Source organism: Elgaria multicarinata, chromosome 8 (assembly GCF_023053635.1).
Source record: "Elgaria multicarinata webbii isolate HBS135686 ecotype San Diego chromosome 8, rElgMul1.1.pri, whole genome shotgun sequence".
Lineage (NCBI taxonomy): Eukaryota > Metazoa > Chordata > Lepidosauria > Squamata > Anguidae > Elgaria > Elgaria multicarinata.
The window spans coordinates 90,138,378-90,157,030 of record NC_086178.1 but is presented as its reverse complement, the minus strand read 5'-3'; the positions used below and the strand labels follow the sequence as shown (position 1 = coordinate 90,157,030).

The 18,653-nt window shown below is 42.5% G+C and overlaps 1 protein-coding gene across 1 annotated transcript in view; it reads right to left on the bottom strand.

Annotated features, from left to right (window-relative positions):
- Positions 1–1,151: 1,151 nt before the first annotated feature.
- Positions 1,152–18,653, bottom strand: part of MICU1 (mitochondrial calcium uptake 1) — a 170,675-nt gene continuing 153,173 nt past the window's right edge. The window contains exons 11-12 of the mRNA XM_063132984.1: positions 11,654–11,743; positions 1,152–2,583 (exon numbers count right to left, since the gene is read on the bottom strand). Of these exons, the coding sequence (XP_062989054.1) occupies positions 2,423–2,583; positions 11,654–11,743 (251 nt within the window). The 3' untranslated portion in view covers positions 1,152–2,422. The remainder of the gene's footprint in view (positions 2,584–11,653; positions 11,744–18,653) is intronic.

The following is an 18,653-nucleotide window of genomic DNA, read 5'->3' as shown; positions in this document are numbered from 1 at the left end:
AAACCTTCAGCCTGCTATATTCACAGAAAAGCCTTTTCCAAATCTCCTTACCTTTTCCCTCTGCTATAAGGGAAAGGTTATACTTTTGTTTTTACTCCTTTCTCAGGTATTTAAGTGGTGGTGCTTAGCCTGAGGGAGGTGTGCGCATCAAAGCCTTGTGTGTGAGGTGGCGTCGTCACAGTCCCCTCCCTCGGTGCCTGACACCAGTCCTGCCTCCCCCTCCCTCCATGTCATTCCTTTCCATTTTCTGTGCACTCGGTGCATCTGCATGTGACATATTCTATTTCTTAACACTGGTAATGATTGAGAGAGCCAGGGCAATGGAAATCAACACTTTCCAACATCCATCTTCTATCTCAGCAGTGGAGTATATTGAGAGGCCACGTGCCCCCTCAGGGGAAGAAACACCTGCCAAGTAGTCTGGTTGCTTAACTGAACAGCTGAAAGGGCTCTTTGAAACTCAGGGCACTGCTGAGAGGCCTGTATTGCACAGCATGTTTACTCCTCCAGGTACTGCTGCTAGCATGTGTAGGCGTCACTGACTGAACTTGAGTTTTTCTATGAATGACAAGAGCTCCTGAAACATTTCAGCAATCACAAGTGGTGTCTGAATTAAAAAAATCCCCAGTAACAAATCAATGATAAGGGGCAAACTGAATACACCCCCCCACCCCACCCCCCCACCCCCCACGGCTTTTAAGCAACACCCACACCCACACCTGGCTTTTAAACAAATGTGTTATTTATTCCAGCGCGACTTTCTTGTAGCACTTATCCAAGCTTCTGTAATAAGGTACCTGGACAATAGAGCTCTTTAGCAAAACCCTATGTCAACCTGGAGGTTGCTCAAGAAGAAAGACATTTTTTCCACGAGTCTCAATCATGGAGCAAGTCTAGTACGGGAATGATAGACAGATTATTATAGTGGGCAGGAAGGTTGGGATTGGAAGGCTGGATGAAACCCTTGAGATGTCTAAATCAGCATTCAACATGAGACTGCTAGTATGGACCCCTGTTTTAAAATGAGGGACACATTCTGTATCCATAAAAATTAGAACTTGCTTGTAACCCTGTAAGCCCATTTGACAATAAATCTTACTACTAATTCTGGTTAGATTTGTTCTTTTGCAAGTTTTTCATAAGACTAAAAGCAGAAATACAAGGTATTTTATTTCACGTCAAAAATAATTAATGAAAATAAATAAAAATTCTATGTAGGGTTTTTAGTATTTCAGGGATGCTGACATATAAAAGTAAGCTCACTGTCTCCTGTCTTTCTGAAGTAGCAAGGAAATGGGAATGTTAGCTAATAAACCCAGAAAGCCAATAGCTCTCCCAAATTACCCCTTCTCCCCTTTTCCATTTGGCAGCAAGACAACTGAATTTTATGGACCTGCTGCCAACGGAAAGTCAAACCTGGTTAAATTCATGAGGCTTCCCAGAAAAAGAAAGACGACATAGGAGCGTTTAACGTTTTGCTGGGAACCTTTATAATTGAAGTAATATTTTACAAGCACTCTAGAGCTCTGTAAAGAGCAGCTTTAAGACTATATGGAAGAACAAATCATGATGAGCTAACATTCTCATTAAGAGACAAAATTACAGTATATACATTGGATTACACATGCAAGTGAGGAATCCCAAGGAAGGGATGGTGGAAGGAAGCAAAAAAAATGCTTTAAACCAGATTTGTCCCAGTCTTGCATATTCATACTTTTCTCCAACAGTACACACCACTACCGCTGAGAAAAGGCAGACATTCGTGCAGAAACAGGCCTGTTGCCGCAAATTCTTTCACACTCAGCCCCCACCCCTTTCACTGGCCATATTTTGCGTTGAAACTTATGGACAGCTTAAAGAATAATACAAGTTTGATGTCTGCCTCTCCTTTTTCAAAACTCCATATCAACTTCAGAAGCAGAACAGGAGGAAGTGCTCAGTCAATCTGATGAGCATATTTGCCCCAATAATACTTAAAATTCTGGCGGCTACTGATGCAAGCAATATTGTTCTTTGGAGTATCCATGCTCAGCCATTTTGCGGGGAGATAGAGAAAGCAGCTACAATATCCAAAGCTAATTATTCTGGTGGTTTGGTTTGTTTTCTTCCTGAGAGATTAAAAGGAAAAACTAAGGAGAACACAGGGGAAAAGTGTGTGTGTGTGTGTGTATGTGTGTGTATGAGGGAAATAGTTGCTGAGTTAAAAGACAAAGGCATTTTAAAGGAAAATTTGCTGCTGTTAACAGTCTTTGCCTTCCAGGGCTTGATTTTCTGTGCAGCAATGAATGCTGTTATTCCATCAGAGGAGGCCTTCATTCACGGAGCATCTACTATGAAGACTACCTATCATGTACAGGCAACACAGCAGAATCCATGGTCCTCATCTGTACGTTGCAGCCGGGCCTTCTCTTCTGGCCTGGAGTTATTGTTTGGGCATGGCGAAATCCCAAGCAGTCTCCTGTGCGCATTTCCACATGGCCCGCATGAGCCGCGTAAACCCCATGTCTTTTGGCTTCTCCAAGCCCCTCATAAGCCTCTGCTTCATAATGGCCACAAACTCCTTGTTGCTCAGCTCTCCATTTCCTAATGGAAGAAGGGGGGAATCAGTTAAGAGAGTCTTAAAAACAGAAATGGTCCCAGAAAACAAAACAAAAAACAAAACAAAAGTCAGTCACAAAGCTTAAAGACCAAAATTATTTTAGGGCTTCTCTGTATTGACACCACACTGAGCATCTGTTCCACTTTTAACATTAATTCTATGCACATCTTTCTTGTGATTTCCCACAGTAGGGGACTGGCATAGCCCCTGAATTACTTAACACCTTCCTTGATTGAAAAAGGGGGCTAATTGTTCTTTGAAAGCAATGAGATCTAACAGAAATATTACTGTAACCCAGAGAATATGCTGCTGTTTGCCATTTTAGGCAAAGTGGAGCCTATCAGATCCCCCCACTATTGTGCTGGTTCACTACCCTTCCTTCTGGTCTAAAAAGTTTACATTCCATTGTATGTGGCTTTTAAAAATTCTCTTATGAAGATGGAACTCTTTGGGTGTCATGCAACAGTCCAATTCTTGTTCATAGTAAGCTGGGTGCGATGGGGAAGAGTTCTATTTAGAAGAGTGACCGAAGAAAGCCCCACAACCATAGCAGCAGCCCTAATAACCCTAAGATGTCACAGGACAAAAGAATAAATGTTTAGGATATAAGGGTCACAAGATGGTTCAAGGAGAATCTGCCCCTTTAAAAACTGTGAAGCGCTACGATTTCACAAACTAAAATCTAAGCAAGTCTATTAATCAAACAAATGCCTGGAAACATGGGCAAGATGTTATTCCACAAAAGTTACTCTGCAGCATAGTTCATTAATTATTATTATTATTATTATTATTATTATTATTATTATTATTATTATTATTATTATTATTATATATTTATATAGCACCATCAATGTACATGGTGCTGTACAGAGTAAAACAGTAAATAGCAAGACCCTGCCGCATAGGCTTACATTCTAATGAAAGCTTAGAGCTCACTGTCCCCACAATGGATAATTGAGCAGGTCATTACAATATTGGAGGCCACAGCAGGTCATCGCTGTATTGGAGAAGGTAATTACTGTTTACTTTCTCCTTCCTTATTTTCTAACTCTACTCAGAAGTGCATGCAATTCCTGACTGGCATGAACTTGCCCTGTAACTTCATTCACCTGCATTTTCCATCTTTACTGTCCAAATCCCTCACACTTGGCAAGTTAGGCACACGCACGCGCACACATGCAAACTAGACAACTTCCACAATAATAATAATAATAATAATAATAATAATAATAATAATAATAATAATAATAATGATGATGATGATGATGTACTTATTTGTTACCCGCCTCTCCCTCTGGATCGAGGTGGGGTACAACACAAATAAAAACACCATAAAATACATGCAACTAATTCAAACATTTAAAATCAGTGCATCATTAAAAGCAGCACACCATTAAAAAAGGCATCTTAAAATTCAACTGGGTAGGCCTGCCGGAAGAGATCAGTCTTTATGGCTTTCTTAAATTCTGGAAGACTGTTAAGTTGACGAATCTCTCCTGGCAAGCCATCCCACAAACTGGGAGTGGCAGAAAAAAAGGCCCTCTGGATAATAGTTGTCAGCCTTGTTTTTGTTGGCTGGAGTAAATTCTTCCCAGAGGACCTGAATGTGCGGGGCGGATTGTACGGGAGAAGGCGATCCAAACCATGAAGGGCTTTAAAGGTGATAATCAACACTTTATACTTCGCCCGGAAACTAATTGGCAGCCAGAGAAGAGATTTTAAGACTGGCGTAATATAGTCACCGCTAGGTGCACCGGTGACCAACCTGGCTGACACTTTCTATTAGTATCTCAACCACTCTTCTATTCAAGACATATATGATACAAGAAATGTTGCTCACATTTTAAAGAGGGGAAAAAATGGCATTTCTCTGTTCCTATCACAAGTACGTGAAAGAATTGGTGATGCAAAGCAAAAGTATTGGTAAAAATGATGAACCAAGGCAGCAGAATTTACAACCATCCTAATTCCTAGAAAGAAGGGCAGGGCGGAAAGAGTGCTTTTTTGCAACAGAAAACCATATCTCAAACATTCTATTAAAGTGGAAGTTTCAAGACCAGGATGGTGACTGACACTTCTAAGCTTGGAAATCACAAGTTTGAAAATAACTTCTTCCCTCATATATATACAATATAGTTGATGGTCTTTTAAGACAGCACGTTGAGCAAAACAAATGCAAATTCATTTTGTAGCATTAATAATTTCCCCAAATTACTGTTTCAGCACCATTCTAAGATAAATCCAGTTACTTGTTTTAGATGTTTACTGAGTTCACTGAAAATTTAGTGATGCTCTGCTTAGCCAGAAATAAACCAGGGTGGGGGACCATCATGTACTACAGGTAGGTGTCCTAATGGCACATTTGGAGAGCAGCCCCCACATTCCTGTTTGGGTGCAGGAACACATAACAATTAGATCAATGCGTTTCCTGGGAGAAGAAAGCATCCTTTCCCTTGCTGGTCCTATTCCAGCCCTTTTCAGTGATATAGATCAGTGTAGGCTGAATCCCGCAGACTGTGATTGCAAGGACCAGAAACACTTACTACCTATGAGCTCTGATATCAAGACCATTTGGACAGGTCCTAAGCAGTTTCCCTAAGACCTGTGTATTCAAGATGACGAAGGAAGTAAGATTTGCTATCTTAGTGCTGGTGGAACTCAGGAGCGGAAAAACGTTCCTGCTGTACTATGGCACACATAAATTTCCACATAGCCAATGCTAGGTTTTTTGTTCTGAAATTCCTTTTGAATATTTTTTTCCTAGATTATTATTTCAACCAAATACAACTGGGAAGAAATCCCATGATGGAATTAATGAGAGTAGATTTCTAAAGCTTGATGGGGGGAGAGGGAGAGGCAGAGGAAGGTGGGTTAGAGAAGAAGCTGTGCTCTTTCAGTTCTTTAACATGCTACAGACAGATATACAAGGGATGTCAGTTTAAACTACAGAAAGATTTTGAAAAAGATTGATCTAGGCAGAGTAATATTAGAAATAGAGATGTATGGATCAGTCTATTTTTGGTCCACGTCAGTTTCGCATGTGTTCATTCACAACTCTGTTCCATCCTATGTCTGCATTAAACTATGTTTATTTCAGGGGGTGGGATCCACACAACAATTCGTACATATTTTACTGTAAAATATCATTTTTTTGTACACGTTTTATATGCATTTTAACATAAAATGCACATTTGTATGCATTTTTACTGTAAAATACACACCTCTATATGTATTTTGGTAATTTTAAAAGCCAAAGACTGTATTGCAAAATTGGGAGAACTTGCGAAGTCAGAAAGATAAAGGCGTTCTGATAAAAACTGTTGTTTTTATATTGTTGTTTTTATGTTTCTGATGATTCTTAAATTTTGTATACTTTTTTAATGTTTACTGTTTTAACTTTTGTAAGCTGTCCAGAGAGCTTCGGCTATGGGGCGGTATATAAATGTAAATAAATAAAATAAATATGCACATTAGTTCAGGAGGTGTGAATCACATCACTTTGCTTCAAAATGTGGACTGAAAAAAAATCTTGATCATCCCTAGCTAGATAGTAATAATCTTGTATGAGTATTTGTTCTTACTGGTACTGTTTGAAAATGACAAGAATTCTTGTCTTGCACAGAGCTGAATAGACTGTTAACATCTTTTTGCAAATTCATTATTTATTTAGGTCTTGGTTACATTTTCCCCTAGTCTATGCCCATAACAAGGATGCTGCTTGAACAGGACAAGATTAATATACAAGAGTATTTTGGAAGGGAATGGCAATTTTCAACATATAAACCAGACATCCATTTTGACATTGCTTTCTGAAACAACCTCGTCTTTGTATAACTGAATTAAGTTGTACTTTCTAATTCTTCTGTTCCGTGTAAGCAATATTCTTTTGAGAATTCAGATGAATTTAAAAAGCTATTGCTGGAAGTTTGAATTAAATGAAAACTTGGGTTCCTTCTGAAATGTTAATCATCTCCACCCCACTGGACCTACGCAAATGTATCCTGTGCAGCACTGCCTCTTGGACATGCAAGAATTAACAAGCTGAAAACCAGAATCTATACAAGAGCTTTCGAAAGAAAGAAAAAGGTGTCATACAACAATGGTGACAGTTTATTAAAATGGAAGATGGGAAACAGCAAATGCAGAAGCTTCTGCAGGAGGGATGCAACTGGCACCAAAGTAATTTAATACGAGGCAGAAGCCATATACCATGTATTAATCTCAATAATCTCCAAGGCTGGGAATTGCTCCGTGGTTAAGTTTTACTTGCAGATAATTTTAACAAGGAAGATAGGATGGGGAATGCTGAAAGGCAGAAGGGAGAGTGACCAACAAGACAGACACATTATGCATCGACTCTGTCATCCAGCAAACTGCTCTGGAGTCAGGTCTTTGAAATCCCACTCCAATTTACTATCAATTTTCTAGGCATGTTTGCTTCCACCAGACCTCTTGACAGGGAAAGAAGAGACAATTTGTGCCAATTCTAATCCCAATGCTTCTTGCTCATCACTTGGAGCCTCACCTAAGAGTAGCCTGTCTTTTCCAAATTATTTCTTTGCAGCAAATGGTCCCTTGCTCACTCTCTACACATAAGTCAAGGAAGGCTTGATGGAAGTAAGGAATTCAGAGACCAAAGAAACTCAGTCAACGCTGAAAGTCCGGATTGACTTTCAAATAGCTAGACAGTCCTCTGCAACATCCTAATAAACCCTTACTGTTAACTCTGTCCTCACAAGGAAGCCAGTTTTAACACAATCCATTTATTCTATTCGCACAGGAAACCTAGCCATTGCTTGTAAGTTTCAGCTTCTGTCACAGGCAAGTCAAAGCTATGTATCTTTGAAAGAATGATCTTTCCTTTCCTTTTGTACTAGTTTACAAACATGGCAGAATTAAGTAATATCTCCAAATTCAGGAACATGAACAACAACCCAATGAAGAATGTTCACGTTGCCTTTCTGGATCAGACTAAAGCTGAGGCGGAGAACTGTTTCGTCCCAGGGTCTGGGTTGCATCCTGTCTCAGCCCCCTGCAGCTGGATGGTGTCGGGGGACTGCCCCCAGTCCAGAATCTTCATCCCCTAACATCATCCGTTTCTCTGAGCAGAAAGAGGCAGGAGCAGTTGCTCCTGTCTCTTTCCATGTTTCCATGCAGAGAGAGAGATGGGAGCAATTGCTCTTATCTCTCTCTGCATAGAGGCAAGAGAAACTCCTCCTGTCTTACTCTGCATTGGGTACAGACAGGCAAGAGCTTTGCCAACCCTCTGCCTTCCCCCACTGTGGAGGAGACAGACTGAGTGAAGCACTTAGTGTGTCATTCCCCCTCCCAAGTAGGAGCACAGTAAGGGGATTCCTCTCCCTGCCTCCTTCCCAATGCCTCGTAGGCTTCAGTGAGTGAGACTTGGGGAGAGAGGTGATTTGCCTGAGGCCAAATTGGGACAGAGGACTGGAGATCCCCCATTCCTGGACTAAAAGGTGCAGCTAACTTGACATGGCTAGCTGCACCCTTTCACAAGCAAGGGAGGATAGCTACAGAGATCTCATTTGTCACTAGCATTTGATATTCCATGGTACACTGCCTTTTAATATGGAGGTTCCATTGTCAATAATTATGCCTAATAGTCTTAGGTAGACTATGTAATTATTTACAAAAATCCAATTTTAAATTAAAAAAATTTATTTACTTCTTTTTAAAAGCCACAGCAAATTGGGATAGGCTGTAGCTCAGTGCTAGAGCATATGTTTTACTCATAGACAGTCCCAAGTTCAATTCCTGGCCTCTCCAAGTAGGCCTTTGGAAAAGTCCTGCCTGAAATCTTAGACAGCCGCAGCTAGTGAGTGATCTGCAGTCTGACTCCTTATAAGGCAGCTTTCTACATTCCTGTGCTGCAAAATCCCAAGATAGCTCTCCGGCAGGTTTCAGAAGCTGTGATTGTCAATGAGCATGCATTGCTTTTGGATGCAAATGTGGTGGGAGAGAAAGACCATTTTTGTTTTCTCTACCCATCCTTCCAAACATCTGGATAAACAAAGTCCAGTAAAATTATTAGTACGATGTTACGATATGAACCATTTCTGCACAGAAACATCCAAGAATGTCCTGAGTTGACAAACAGGCCAGACATCTTTACAAGAAGCGGAAAAATGTTTGCACTGCTGGAGGGTAGAAATTACACAAGCGTGCTTGGTTACAGATACAAGAGCAAGCATGATTTTCAGGAAATATGTAGACATGAATTTTAAGAGGAATGTATTTTGTAGATGGGAGCGTTTTCCAGTGTGACACTACTACGAATGTAAACAATGTTGCCCTAGTGCAAGCGATCTCTAGTGCAAAACCAACAGTGCTTGCTAGCGCAACGGGTTTCCCAGTGAAACCCATCGTGCCAAGCAAACACTACCGGTTTTGCAGTAAAGGTCACTTACGCTAGCAGCAGCATAGTTTATGTTAGTGGTAGTGCTGCATTGGATACTGCCTTTTGACTCCTCTGTTGCCATTGGCTGAGCTGTGCTGATGTCACAGATATACCGAGCAGCAGAAGGGACCTTTAAGGACAGGGAACATGGGAGTCAAGATGGCTGAAGGATAAGCACAGACCAGGCAGCCAAGTGAGAAACAGGTACTGGGGTGGGGGAGCACAAAGGCATTGAGGGAAGAGGTGTTCCAGGAAGCAGAAGAGGCACCAGGCTAGGTGAAGCAAACAAGCTTTACGAAAGGAAGAGTGTAACTGTTCTCTCTTTCACAACGAAGAGCGGGAAAGGAAAGTTCCAGAGGAAGCGAAGCTCAGAAAGGAGACTTTGAGTGGTGCACAGAATCAGGAGGCAAAACAAAGAGCGATGACTACAGTTTGCCACGTATGGTCTTGGGTCTCTAGTCTACCATTAAACGACCCTCTACAATTAAGAATAAAGCAAACAGCTGCTCTGTTAAAGCACTTTCCTTATTATTCCCCTCCTCTCTGATATTCTTTTTTTAGACCATGAGTGGGGAACATGTGGCTCTCCAGAGATTGTTGGACTGCAACTCCCATCAGCCCTAGCCAGCATAGCCAATGGTGATGGCTGGTGGGAGTTGCAGTCCAACAACATCTAGAGATCCACTCATTCCCCATCCCTGCTTTAGACTTTGCTATAACTTAAAAAAAGGAAGAACTAAGCTTCTTTCCTCCCATCCCTGTTACTAGCCTCCTTTCCAAACACCAGACCTCCACGGCAAGTAAGATGTGATCTGTCAATGAATAATCTATAATGATCTGGCTTGCTGCTAAATATTTTGGACTATTACACTGACCCTGGTGATGCTCAAAATTTACTCCAACGTTTGTAAGCATTTAATTATGCCCAGACCTGCCATAGGTTAGCAACAACTATATTTGCTTTTAGGAGCCTCACAGCAATGCTATGAATTATATAGTTAATAAGCACTGGAACAGCACTTCAGGTATGGAATGTTTTAGAAAGTAGCACTTCAAAAGAAAATATGTGTTGATCCTCCAATCAAGATCCTGCCCTTTTCTGAAATGTTCCATGAAGTAGCTTTTTCTACTCTTGACAGCAATTAGGATTGAAGAAAAAGTGTCTAATGTGTGAAACACAACTATGATTGAGGATATTTGCCATATTTTTATGGTGGATTTCTGATTAATATTTATGATCCCGAAGAATCTAATACAGGGTAAGTTTATGATTAGGGGTGGTAAAGACAAACCAGAGGAATTTAATTTGTGTGTTTAGCCCTTCGCTTTGAGAACAAGTTACAAGGCTCTCCTAACTGGGCCTGTGTGCATCGTGAGATTTAAGAATAAAATCCTGGCACTTGATAGTCCTCTAATAAGTGTGTAAGCTTTAGCATATGAAGTAGAAAATCACACCGTATTTGCTCTGCGGAAGCTGCTTATACCTAGAACCCTGACATAGAAAATCATTCTCAGAAACTTAAAATAAATGCTGCGAAGTCAGTTATCTGCAGACCTAAAAAGAACACCAGGGAAAACCTCTGGAAAGACATAACCACAGAGAACATAAAAAATTCCTATCATCAAGATTTACAGGAATAGAAAATACCGCCATTGAACAGATAGCTATTAAGGCAATGCCCACTTTGTTAGGGCTGTGACATACATGACTTGTTTCCTACAAGAAACTTATTTCTATGTTGCAAAACTGTTGAGTGCAAGATGACAGAGATCAACGAGAGAATAAATAAAAACCAGAGCAGAAACAAAATGTCAGATATTAGAGGAAGACAATGCCTATTAGTTGCATCGAAGTATTGAGTTCATCTCTGCCTCCCTTTGAATTTAGACACAGCTCAAGAGGAAGAAAAATATGAACAATGCAAGTGCATCCACCATCTATCCCAATGACATGTGTGCATGATAGCAACAGTGCACCGAAAAGACGGTGAAGTGGTGTGTGCTTAGAAAGACTACAAACTTGAATCTTCCCTGCCCATTCCATCCTCACAACCATTCTGTGAGGTAGGCTGTGCTGAGAGATGGTGTCTGCCCCAAAGCCCCCCAGTGAGCTTTATGGCTGAGAGAGGAGAGAACCTCGTTCTCCCCAGTCCTAGACCTGGTCCTCTTTGAACACGCAAACCACTATACTACAATGTGAAATAGAGACTGCTTAAATCAGGGGTGCCGAACCTCCAGTCCCATGGGCCAAATCTGTCCTCCCTGGGATTCAAATTTTCCTCTCAGGGGAAAGGGGCATGGCCATCTGGAGAACCCTGGAAGGCTGGATTTGGCCCACAGGACTGAGGTTCAACACCCCCGATTTAAATGATCTCTCTTTCTCCTTTTTCCCAACTGCCAAACGTTTAGTGGCTTCCTGGCTTTTGGTGTGCTTTTCTCACATTCTAAAAGGTTAAAATGCTGCTCCAGTTACTGGCAGGAAGTGCTTTATACTGTAATATGCCGGCTTTTATGACCCCACCACTTTTCGGCCCTGCCCACTACTGGAATGCGGCTCCAAAAGCTTTTCAGAAACAGAACTCAACTCTCAGGGTGAAAGAAGTTCAAAACCTGTGGTTTAAATGGACAATACTCACCATCACAGTCAAAAAGAGCAAACACCACATCACACACATGGTCCGACAGCTCCACTTTCGCCACTGTCTTGGCTACCTGCTGCATAGTGTCTGAAAGAACAATGAGAATACAGTGCTTGTCAGATATCAATCCACTAAAGAATGAAGGACCAACACTGACCCTACTGATACTTCTGATGATTTAGTCCCTAAACACACCTGAAATGGGATATCATGTCCCTCAACCCACCCATTCTCTAACTTTGTCCTGAACTGACAAGTACTTCAATACTAAAAGCACTTGGTAGCTGGATGGGTAAAAGGTGTAATTTCTCATGTAATTTCTCATCGAACTGCACTGCTGAAGCCAATCATAAGAGATGCAGCCTGCCGTTCTGCTGATGGGCATTTCATTACAGCCCATTTGAGAAGGCAGTTGAGAAATTGGGGGAGAGATGGGTGGGCCCAGCAAAAGTGAAAACGAAGACCACCATCTCATATGTTCGGAAGGATACAGGTGGCTTGGTCCTAGAAGCAAAGCTCACCAGGAAGGACTGGTCTCACTGGGAAAAAAATGGGAGCACACCTATACTCCTTGCAGCGCTTCAATCTGTGTGTATGGGGGTTGCACAGGAGAGGATCCTGGTGAATTAATGCCTATACATCAAAGAGCTTGACCCTTACGACTCTTTAAATCTCTTTTCCGTAGGTGAAGCAATATATTGTACTCCAAATGGCCATTTTGTGTATTTACTGTGCTTATACAGACAAACCCATCCGAAGACAGATTTCTCCCCCTCCCCAACCAAAACACACATCTTAGGAATTCTAGATGTTGGTAGCCGCTGAGAGAATTTCACCCCAAACATTCAAGGGATAATAAAGAAAATGAGAAATTATAAGTGAAGCCCATTTTGTTCTTCCTAAACCCTGAGGAAGAACAAAAGTAATCCCTGAGGAAATGAGAGCAATCAGTCAACAGAATTCATAATCATGTTTGCAATTTGTAGGATTAGTAATAACCGGAGATCTAAAATGCCCAAATATGGCTAAGTGCCTTCACAAACAAATTTGTCGGGGATAATTTCTGTGTAATAAATGGAGTACGTTTAATGAGAAACACAGAGATTCATTATAGATTTCATAAGTATTTTTTTTATAAGCATTCATAAAACAAGACTGCATACCTAGGGCCTGGATAAACATGCTTCTCTGCAGCTACTTATCACCCACAGGGTTTTAAGTTTAAACACACACACACACACACACACACACACACACAAGTGTGTGTGTGTGTGTGTGTGTGTGAGAGAGAGAGAGAGAGAGAGAGAGTGAGAGAGAGAGAGAGAGAGAGAGAGAGAGAGTGGGGGCATTCAGCCATTATTAAAAACATAAGTGCCATGATGGATCAGACCAAGGGTCCATCTAGTCCAGCACTCTGTTCACACAGTGGCCAACCAGCCATCGGCCAGGGATGAACAAACAGGACATGGTGCAACAGCACCCTCCCACCCATGTTCCCCAGCAACTGGTGCACACAGGCTTATTGCCTCGAATACTGGAGATAGCACACAACCATCAAGGCTAGTAGCCATTGATAGCCTTCTCCTCCAGGAACTTATCCAACCCCCTTTTAAAGCCATCCAGATTGGTGGCCATCACCACATCCTGTGGTAGCGAGTTCCATAACTTAACTATGCGCTATGTGAAGAAATACTTTCTTTTATTTGTCCTGGATCTCCTACCAATCAGTTTCATGGGATGACCCTGGGTTCTAGTATTTTGAGAGAGGGAGAAAAATGTCTTCCTATCCACATTCTACATACCATGCATAATTTCACACACCTCTATCATGTCTACCCTTAGCCTCCTCTTCTCCAAGCTAAGCAATCCCAGTTGGTGTAACCTTCCCTCATAGGGGAGATGCTCCAGCCCTTTAATCATTTTAGTTGCCCCTTTCTGAACTTTTTCTAGCTCTATAATACACTTTTTTAAAGGTGTGGTGACCAGAACTGTACACTGTACTCTAAGTGTGGTTGTACTTATTGCCCCTCCTCTGCAATTAACATCATGTGAGGGGGAGAGTTAGGGTCGAACACTGTGGGGTAAAGGACTGAAGAATGATTTAGAATCTTCCATGTGAGTGGAAAATGCCCAAACAGTGCTTATACAAGGGCTGATTTTAAACAGTGTGGGATTCTTGAGTAGCTTTGCTCTACACCTCACTGAGGGCCTGTTCAGACAATATGTCTCACCTGGAATTATATACATCAAGAGACGGCCTATGGGCTGACCAGCTTCCTTTGCTGTCCCTCCCCCACTCCCCTCAAGGGAGGGGAAAAATGAATTAACAGACAGATCCAAGTCACAGGGTCAGGAATACTATATGTTTGAATGGATGGTTTCTCCAACTCTGATGTGGGAGCTTCTCACATCATTCATTCACTTCTTCCGATTGTGAGGGAAGTGGAGGGAATGGAACAGGAGGGAATATGCAGGCCTGAGGCCTATTCTGAGGGAATCACTTCAGAAAGAATGACAGGTTGTTGTTTTGAGAAAAAGACCTAACATACAATGAGCTGCAGTGTATGTAACACCCAGCCATTGTGGGTTATTTTGGCGTTAAGAAACCCTCTCATAACCCACAGTGGCTATCTTCACATGACATAGTGCAACCCCCATCAGCCTGATCAGGGGTTTCATATTCAAAATGGTGGCTGCATGTGTCCCAGCACACACCGCGGGTCATTGTGGGTTAAATAGCCTATGATGACCTAGCGAACCAGCCCTAAGTAGTACTCCTTGCTGCCCTCATAGGATCCCAAGCCAGTTTCAATTCTGGCTTGACAACGAAATGGCAAATGATGTATTTCTGCTAGGTAGAAGCAGAAGCTTCTAATCTCCTACCCTTGCACCCAATGGAGCAAGGATGGACATGGTTCTTGAATTAATAGTTCCAAGGATTGTTTGGATGTGGCTACCTGTCTTTCCAGGTAGAATTCTGGGGACAAAGTATCTATTCCCTGAACAAAACTACCAGTCATCACATACCTATCTGTGATAAAAAAAAAAATGTAACCGCCCAGGGAGTTCTGGCTGTTGGGCGGTATAGAAATGTAATAAATAATAATAAATAATAACTAGTCAATTACTTTTATGAAGAGCAAAGAAACCTCAACACCAGATTTATTGACTACAGAATATTAATGGTTGGTGAATGAACCAAACAATTACAATTTAGTTTCTTAAGATAATAATAATAATTGCACTCTCTTATGTTAAGGAAATCTACAGAACTGCTTATTCAGATTTTTTTTCTACCTACACTTTTTATTTGCTCTCCTATGATTGCCTTCATTATTTTCTTTCCACCCACACCTGTGCTAAGCAGGACAGTAGGCTTGCAGAAATACTGTTTCCCGTTACAGATTTCATCGCAATGAAAGGTAAAGCCCTGCAGAGCCAGCCATGACCTAAACCCTTTGATTTCTTCATGTTCAGTGGTGCAAAGCAGGCCAATGTCTTCCTTGAGCTTAATGACCTGAAGAACGGGAGCATGGTTACAAGGAGAACAGGAAATTTGCTGTTCAATATAACAGAAGGCCCTAATCTGCCAAGGGCACCAAGACTAACATTTAAAAGCACAGGCACTGGAAAAATCACACACACACACACACACACACACATCCCACAGCCACATTGCTGATTTTCTCCAGACTTCTGTTTTCAGGGGAAATGGGCAACTCATTCAGACGTCTTCTCCTGCTACATCCAAGCAAGCCACTCATAATTCTGGGATTTTCTAACCTTTGTTTGTCCTCACAACATTTTGTCCCCTGTGAGGTGGGTAAGCCTGAGAGAGTTTGACTGGTCCAGGGTCACCCAGTGAGCCTTGTGGTGGAGCAGGGATTTGAACCTGGGTCTTTCCAATCTTAACCACTGAACACAACATTTGCATTTAGATATGAGACCTTCATGGCCATGTCTAGACCTCCCAGCATTCTGGGAGGGAGGGAGGAGGATCTCACGATTTTCTGATTGCGAGATCCTCCCCCTCAGTGCACACGCGGCTGTGCGACATCCCAGGCATCGTGGCAGCCATTTTTTTAAAGAAAGAAGCGAGAAAGAAGAAAGCACACGAGCGCTCCAGCGAAAATAAGAAGGTAAATAAATTTTAAAAAACCGCTCCCCTCCCTCGATGGGCATGGAGCACCTGAGGAGCTCCGTGCCAGGCTCCTTGTGTCTATTTGCAAGGAGCCAGGACAAAACCGGGACAGCTGCCCACACCTCCTGCAGTCTTGGGACGATCCCGAGACCGTGGGAAAAGTCGGGATTAATGCTGTCCCAGTCATCCTGGGAAATGCAGGGATCTTCCCTCCGTGCCCCCGGGATCCCCAGTGAGCCTTGTGGACGGACAGGGATAATCCCAGGGTGATCCCCAGGATAACGACTCGTGTAGACATGCCCCTTGTTTCTGCTTTTGTGTATTTCAAACATAAGGCAAGATAGAGCCCCGAGGATGTCAATTTACACAACCCTGTAAACTCAGTGCAATTCAGAAGGCCACAAATACACAGCATTCCTGTTGCCAGCTATGAAAGCGCATGGTGGGAAAGCAGCTTGGTGGAGTTCTGCATACAGAGAAATTCTGTTCAAGCCCAGGGATCTCTAGTTAAAAAAGGCTCAGGTAGCAGGTGGGGCAACCCTGGGGAGAAGCTGCCAGTGAGCAGAGACAATAGTAGCCTAGATGGGAAAACAGACTGACCTGGCAGAAACCTTTGTTTCCAAGGATTTACTCCCAAGGTGAAAGCGGAGAAAACCTCAGGGGTATATCATGCTGCACTTACTGCATTGTGATGTATTTGTTTTTAACCTTTAGGGAACTATAGCTTTAATGCTCTAAACATTTTCCCGCTATGCCCAGGCAAAGCTCCTTTATATATGACCACAGAAAAAACTCCGCTGCACATCCCCGGTATTTCGCAGGCACTCTTCGTACCATATATTGATGCCTGCGAATGCATGTGAGCGGGCAGAGAGAGTTGCAAAATTTGCTCTAGGAAACACAAGAAGCTATTTCCCAAGTCATTTCTGTCGGAAACCTGGCTCAGCTGGGCTAAACAATTGTGAATCAGTCTTTTGCCAAGTGAACAGCAGGGGAACCTCATTATGTGTAACCAACACTCACACACAGCCACATGGTTAATTATGCTGCATCACTCAAGGTTTCAAGGAGAAAATGAGTATAGGAGTATATAGATACATCGAGGGAAAACGTCCTGTCCATTTACAGCTTGCCAGTGTTTTAGCTATTAAAAATGATAAAACACGCACCCGATGTATCTGAAAACATGCCTTTCATCGCACTGCTCCCCCAGGCATAAATCACATTTGGGTAGATGCAAGGCATTTGACTTGATAATGAACTGTAATTCAAGCTAATGGATGCACTGGATGAAGGCAATCAGTCCTCCCAAAAAGGGCTCTGCAACGCCCTTTCGTGACACAGCCTATTTGTATATGCCTCAAATACCCATGAATCATAATTAAATTAGAACAGCTGAATTTGTTTCTCCACGCCACCTCCTTCCCAACCCTGTTAACCTCTATAAGGTAGTCCGAGGCAATTGATCCCAGGATTCTTGCACACATTGTCACGCAATAGTGAGTGCTAGTCAGGCCTCACCTTCCTATTAAAGTTGATAAGGACATGCCCAACAACAACAGAGAAAGCATTGATGTTCTTTATGCTCTGATCCTCCTTCCAGAGTGCTTCTAGGGTACATGAGCAAAAACAGTTTGTTATTGTCCCAATGCCTAATGAATCTTGGGCCCAGGCTGACACAAAACAGATGGGGCAAGCACACCTCTGCATAATGTTGTTGATGAGCCTCCTTTCACAGCTAATAACTTGGCACAGACTTGCTACCACTCCTCTTGGGATGGCTTTCAAACTTTACATTCGACAGGTATCCTCTGTACCATCTAGGGATGTCTAGGACATGAATTTCAGGTCACTAATGTGCTATTTAAAGTAGCCTACATACATACTAATCAACTTGCAGCCTAGAGCAAGGCTGCAAGAATTAAACACCACTGAAAGAATCTAACTGTCTGCTATGCAAGGAGAATTTACTCATGCTGCTAACAGGTAATGCAGGGTTGCGGAACCACCAACTCAAGGAGCTCCTTTGGGTTCGTCCAGGGGCGAGCCTTGGAGTTCAAACCCTGTTCCCTGAAAGAATTCACCATTATCTCTCGTCGGAGCCAAAAGCAAAGATGTGGACAGCTGGGAGGACTTGGCTGGCGCTAGGAGGAGGAGTTGCTCTTTCCAGCACTGGCCAAGTGGCTTTGGATGGCATGTGGTATGCGACGCCATGGGCACAATTGGCCAAGTGGCTTTGTGCAGCACGCATCACCACATGCAGATGATGCATGCTGGACAAAGCCAGGGATTTAGCCAGCACTGGGAATGCCAACCAAGTCCCTTTCTCCATGCTCCCAGTACAGAAAAAGGCAAAATGGGTGAGATGATTACATCAATGATTGTGGCTGTACCCATTGCCAGCAATGGTTGTGGCCATGCCCCAAGTCTGCAGAAGGCTTGTGGGGAGGGGATTCATCTGCCTCCCCCACTCACCGGCAAATATTCTGTACTACTGATGTAAAGTAACGTGTCCACTTGGATTTTCAAGTTGGCAAGTTTTGAAAACATCCTGCAGTTGCAGAAGCTGTGCAAATTGGATGCTTGCCTTGCCATAAATAAAGGAAAGCTGCAAACCGCTAATATAGCACTTGGCCTAGAATACAGCAGGCTCATTGCTTGTTAATGCTTCTCAGGACATGCCCAAATTGGCTAACCTGGAATGCTAGCTCCTGTCTGAATGCCTGAAAGAAAGCTCATTAGTGTGGGATAGTTGAAAAGATGTTAGCTTTTAATTAATTATGAAAGTCATCATGTGAACTAATGCTTAATAGCTCTTCTAAGGACAGCCCAGCAAGTGTGCTCTGACAACCCAGT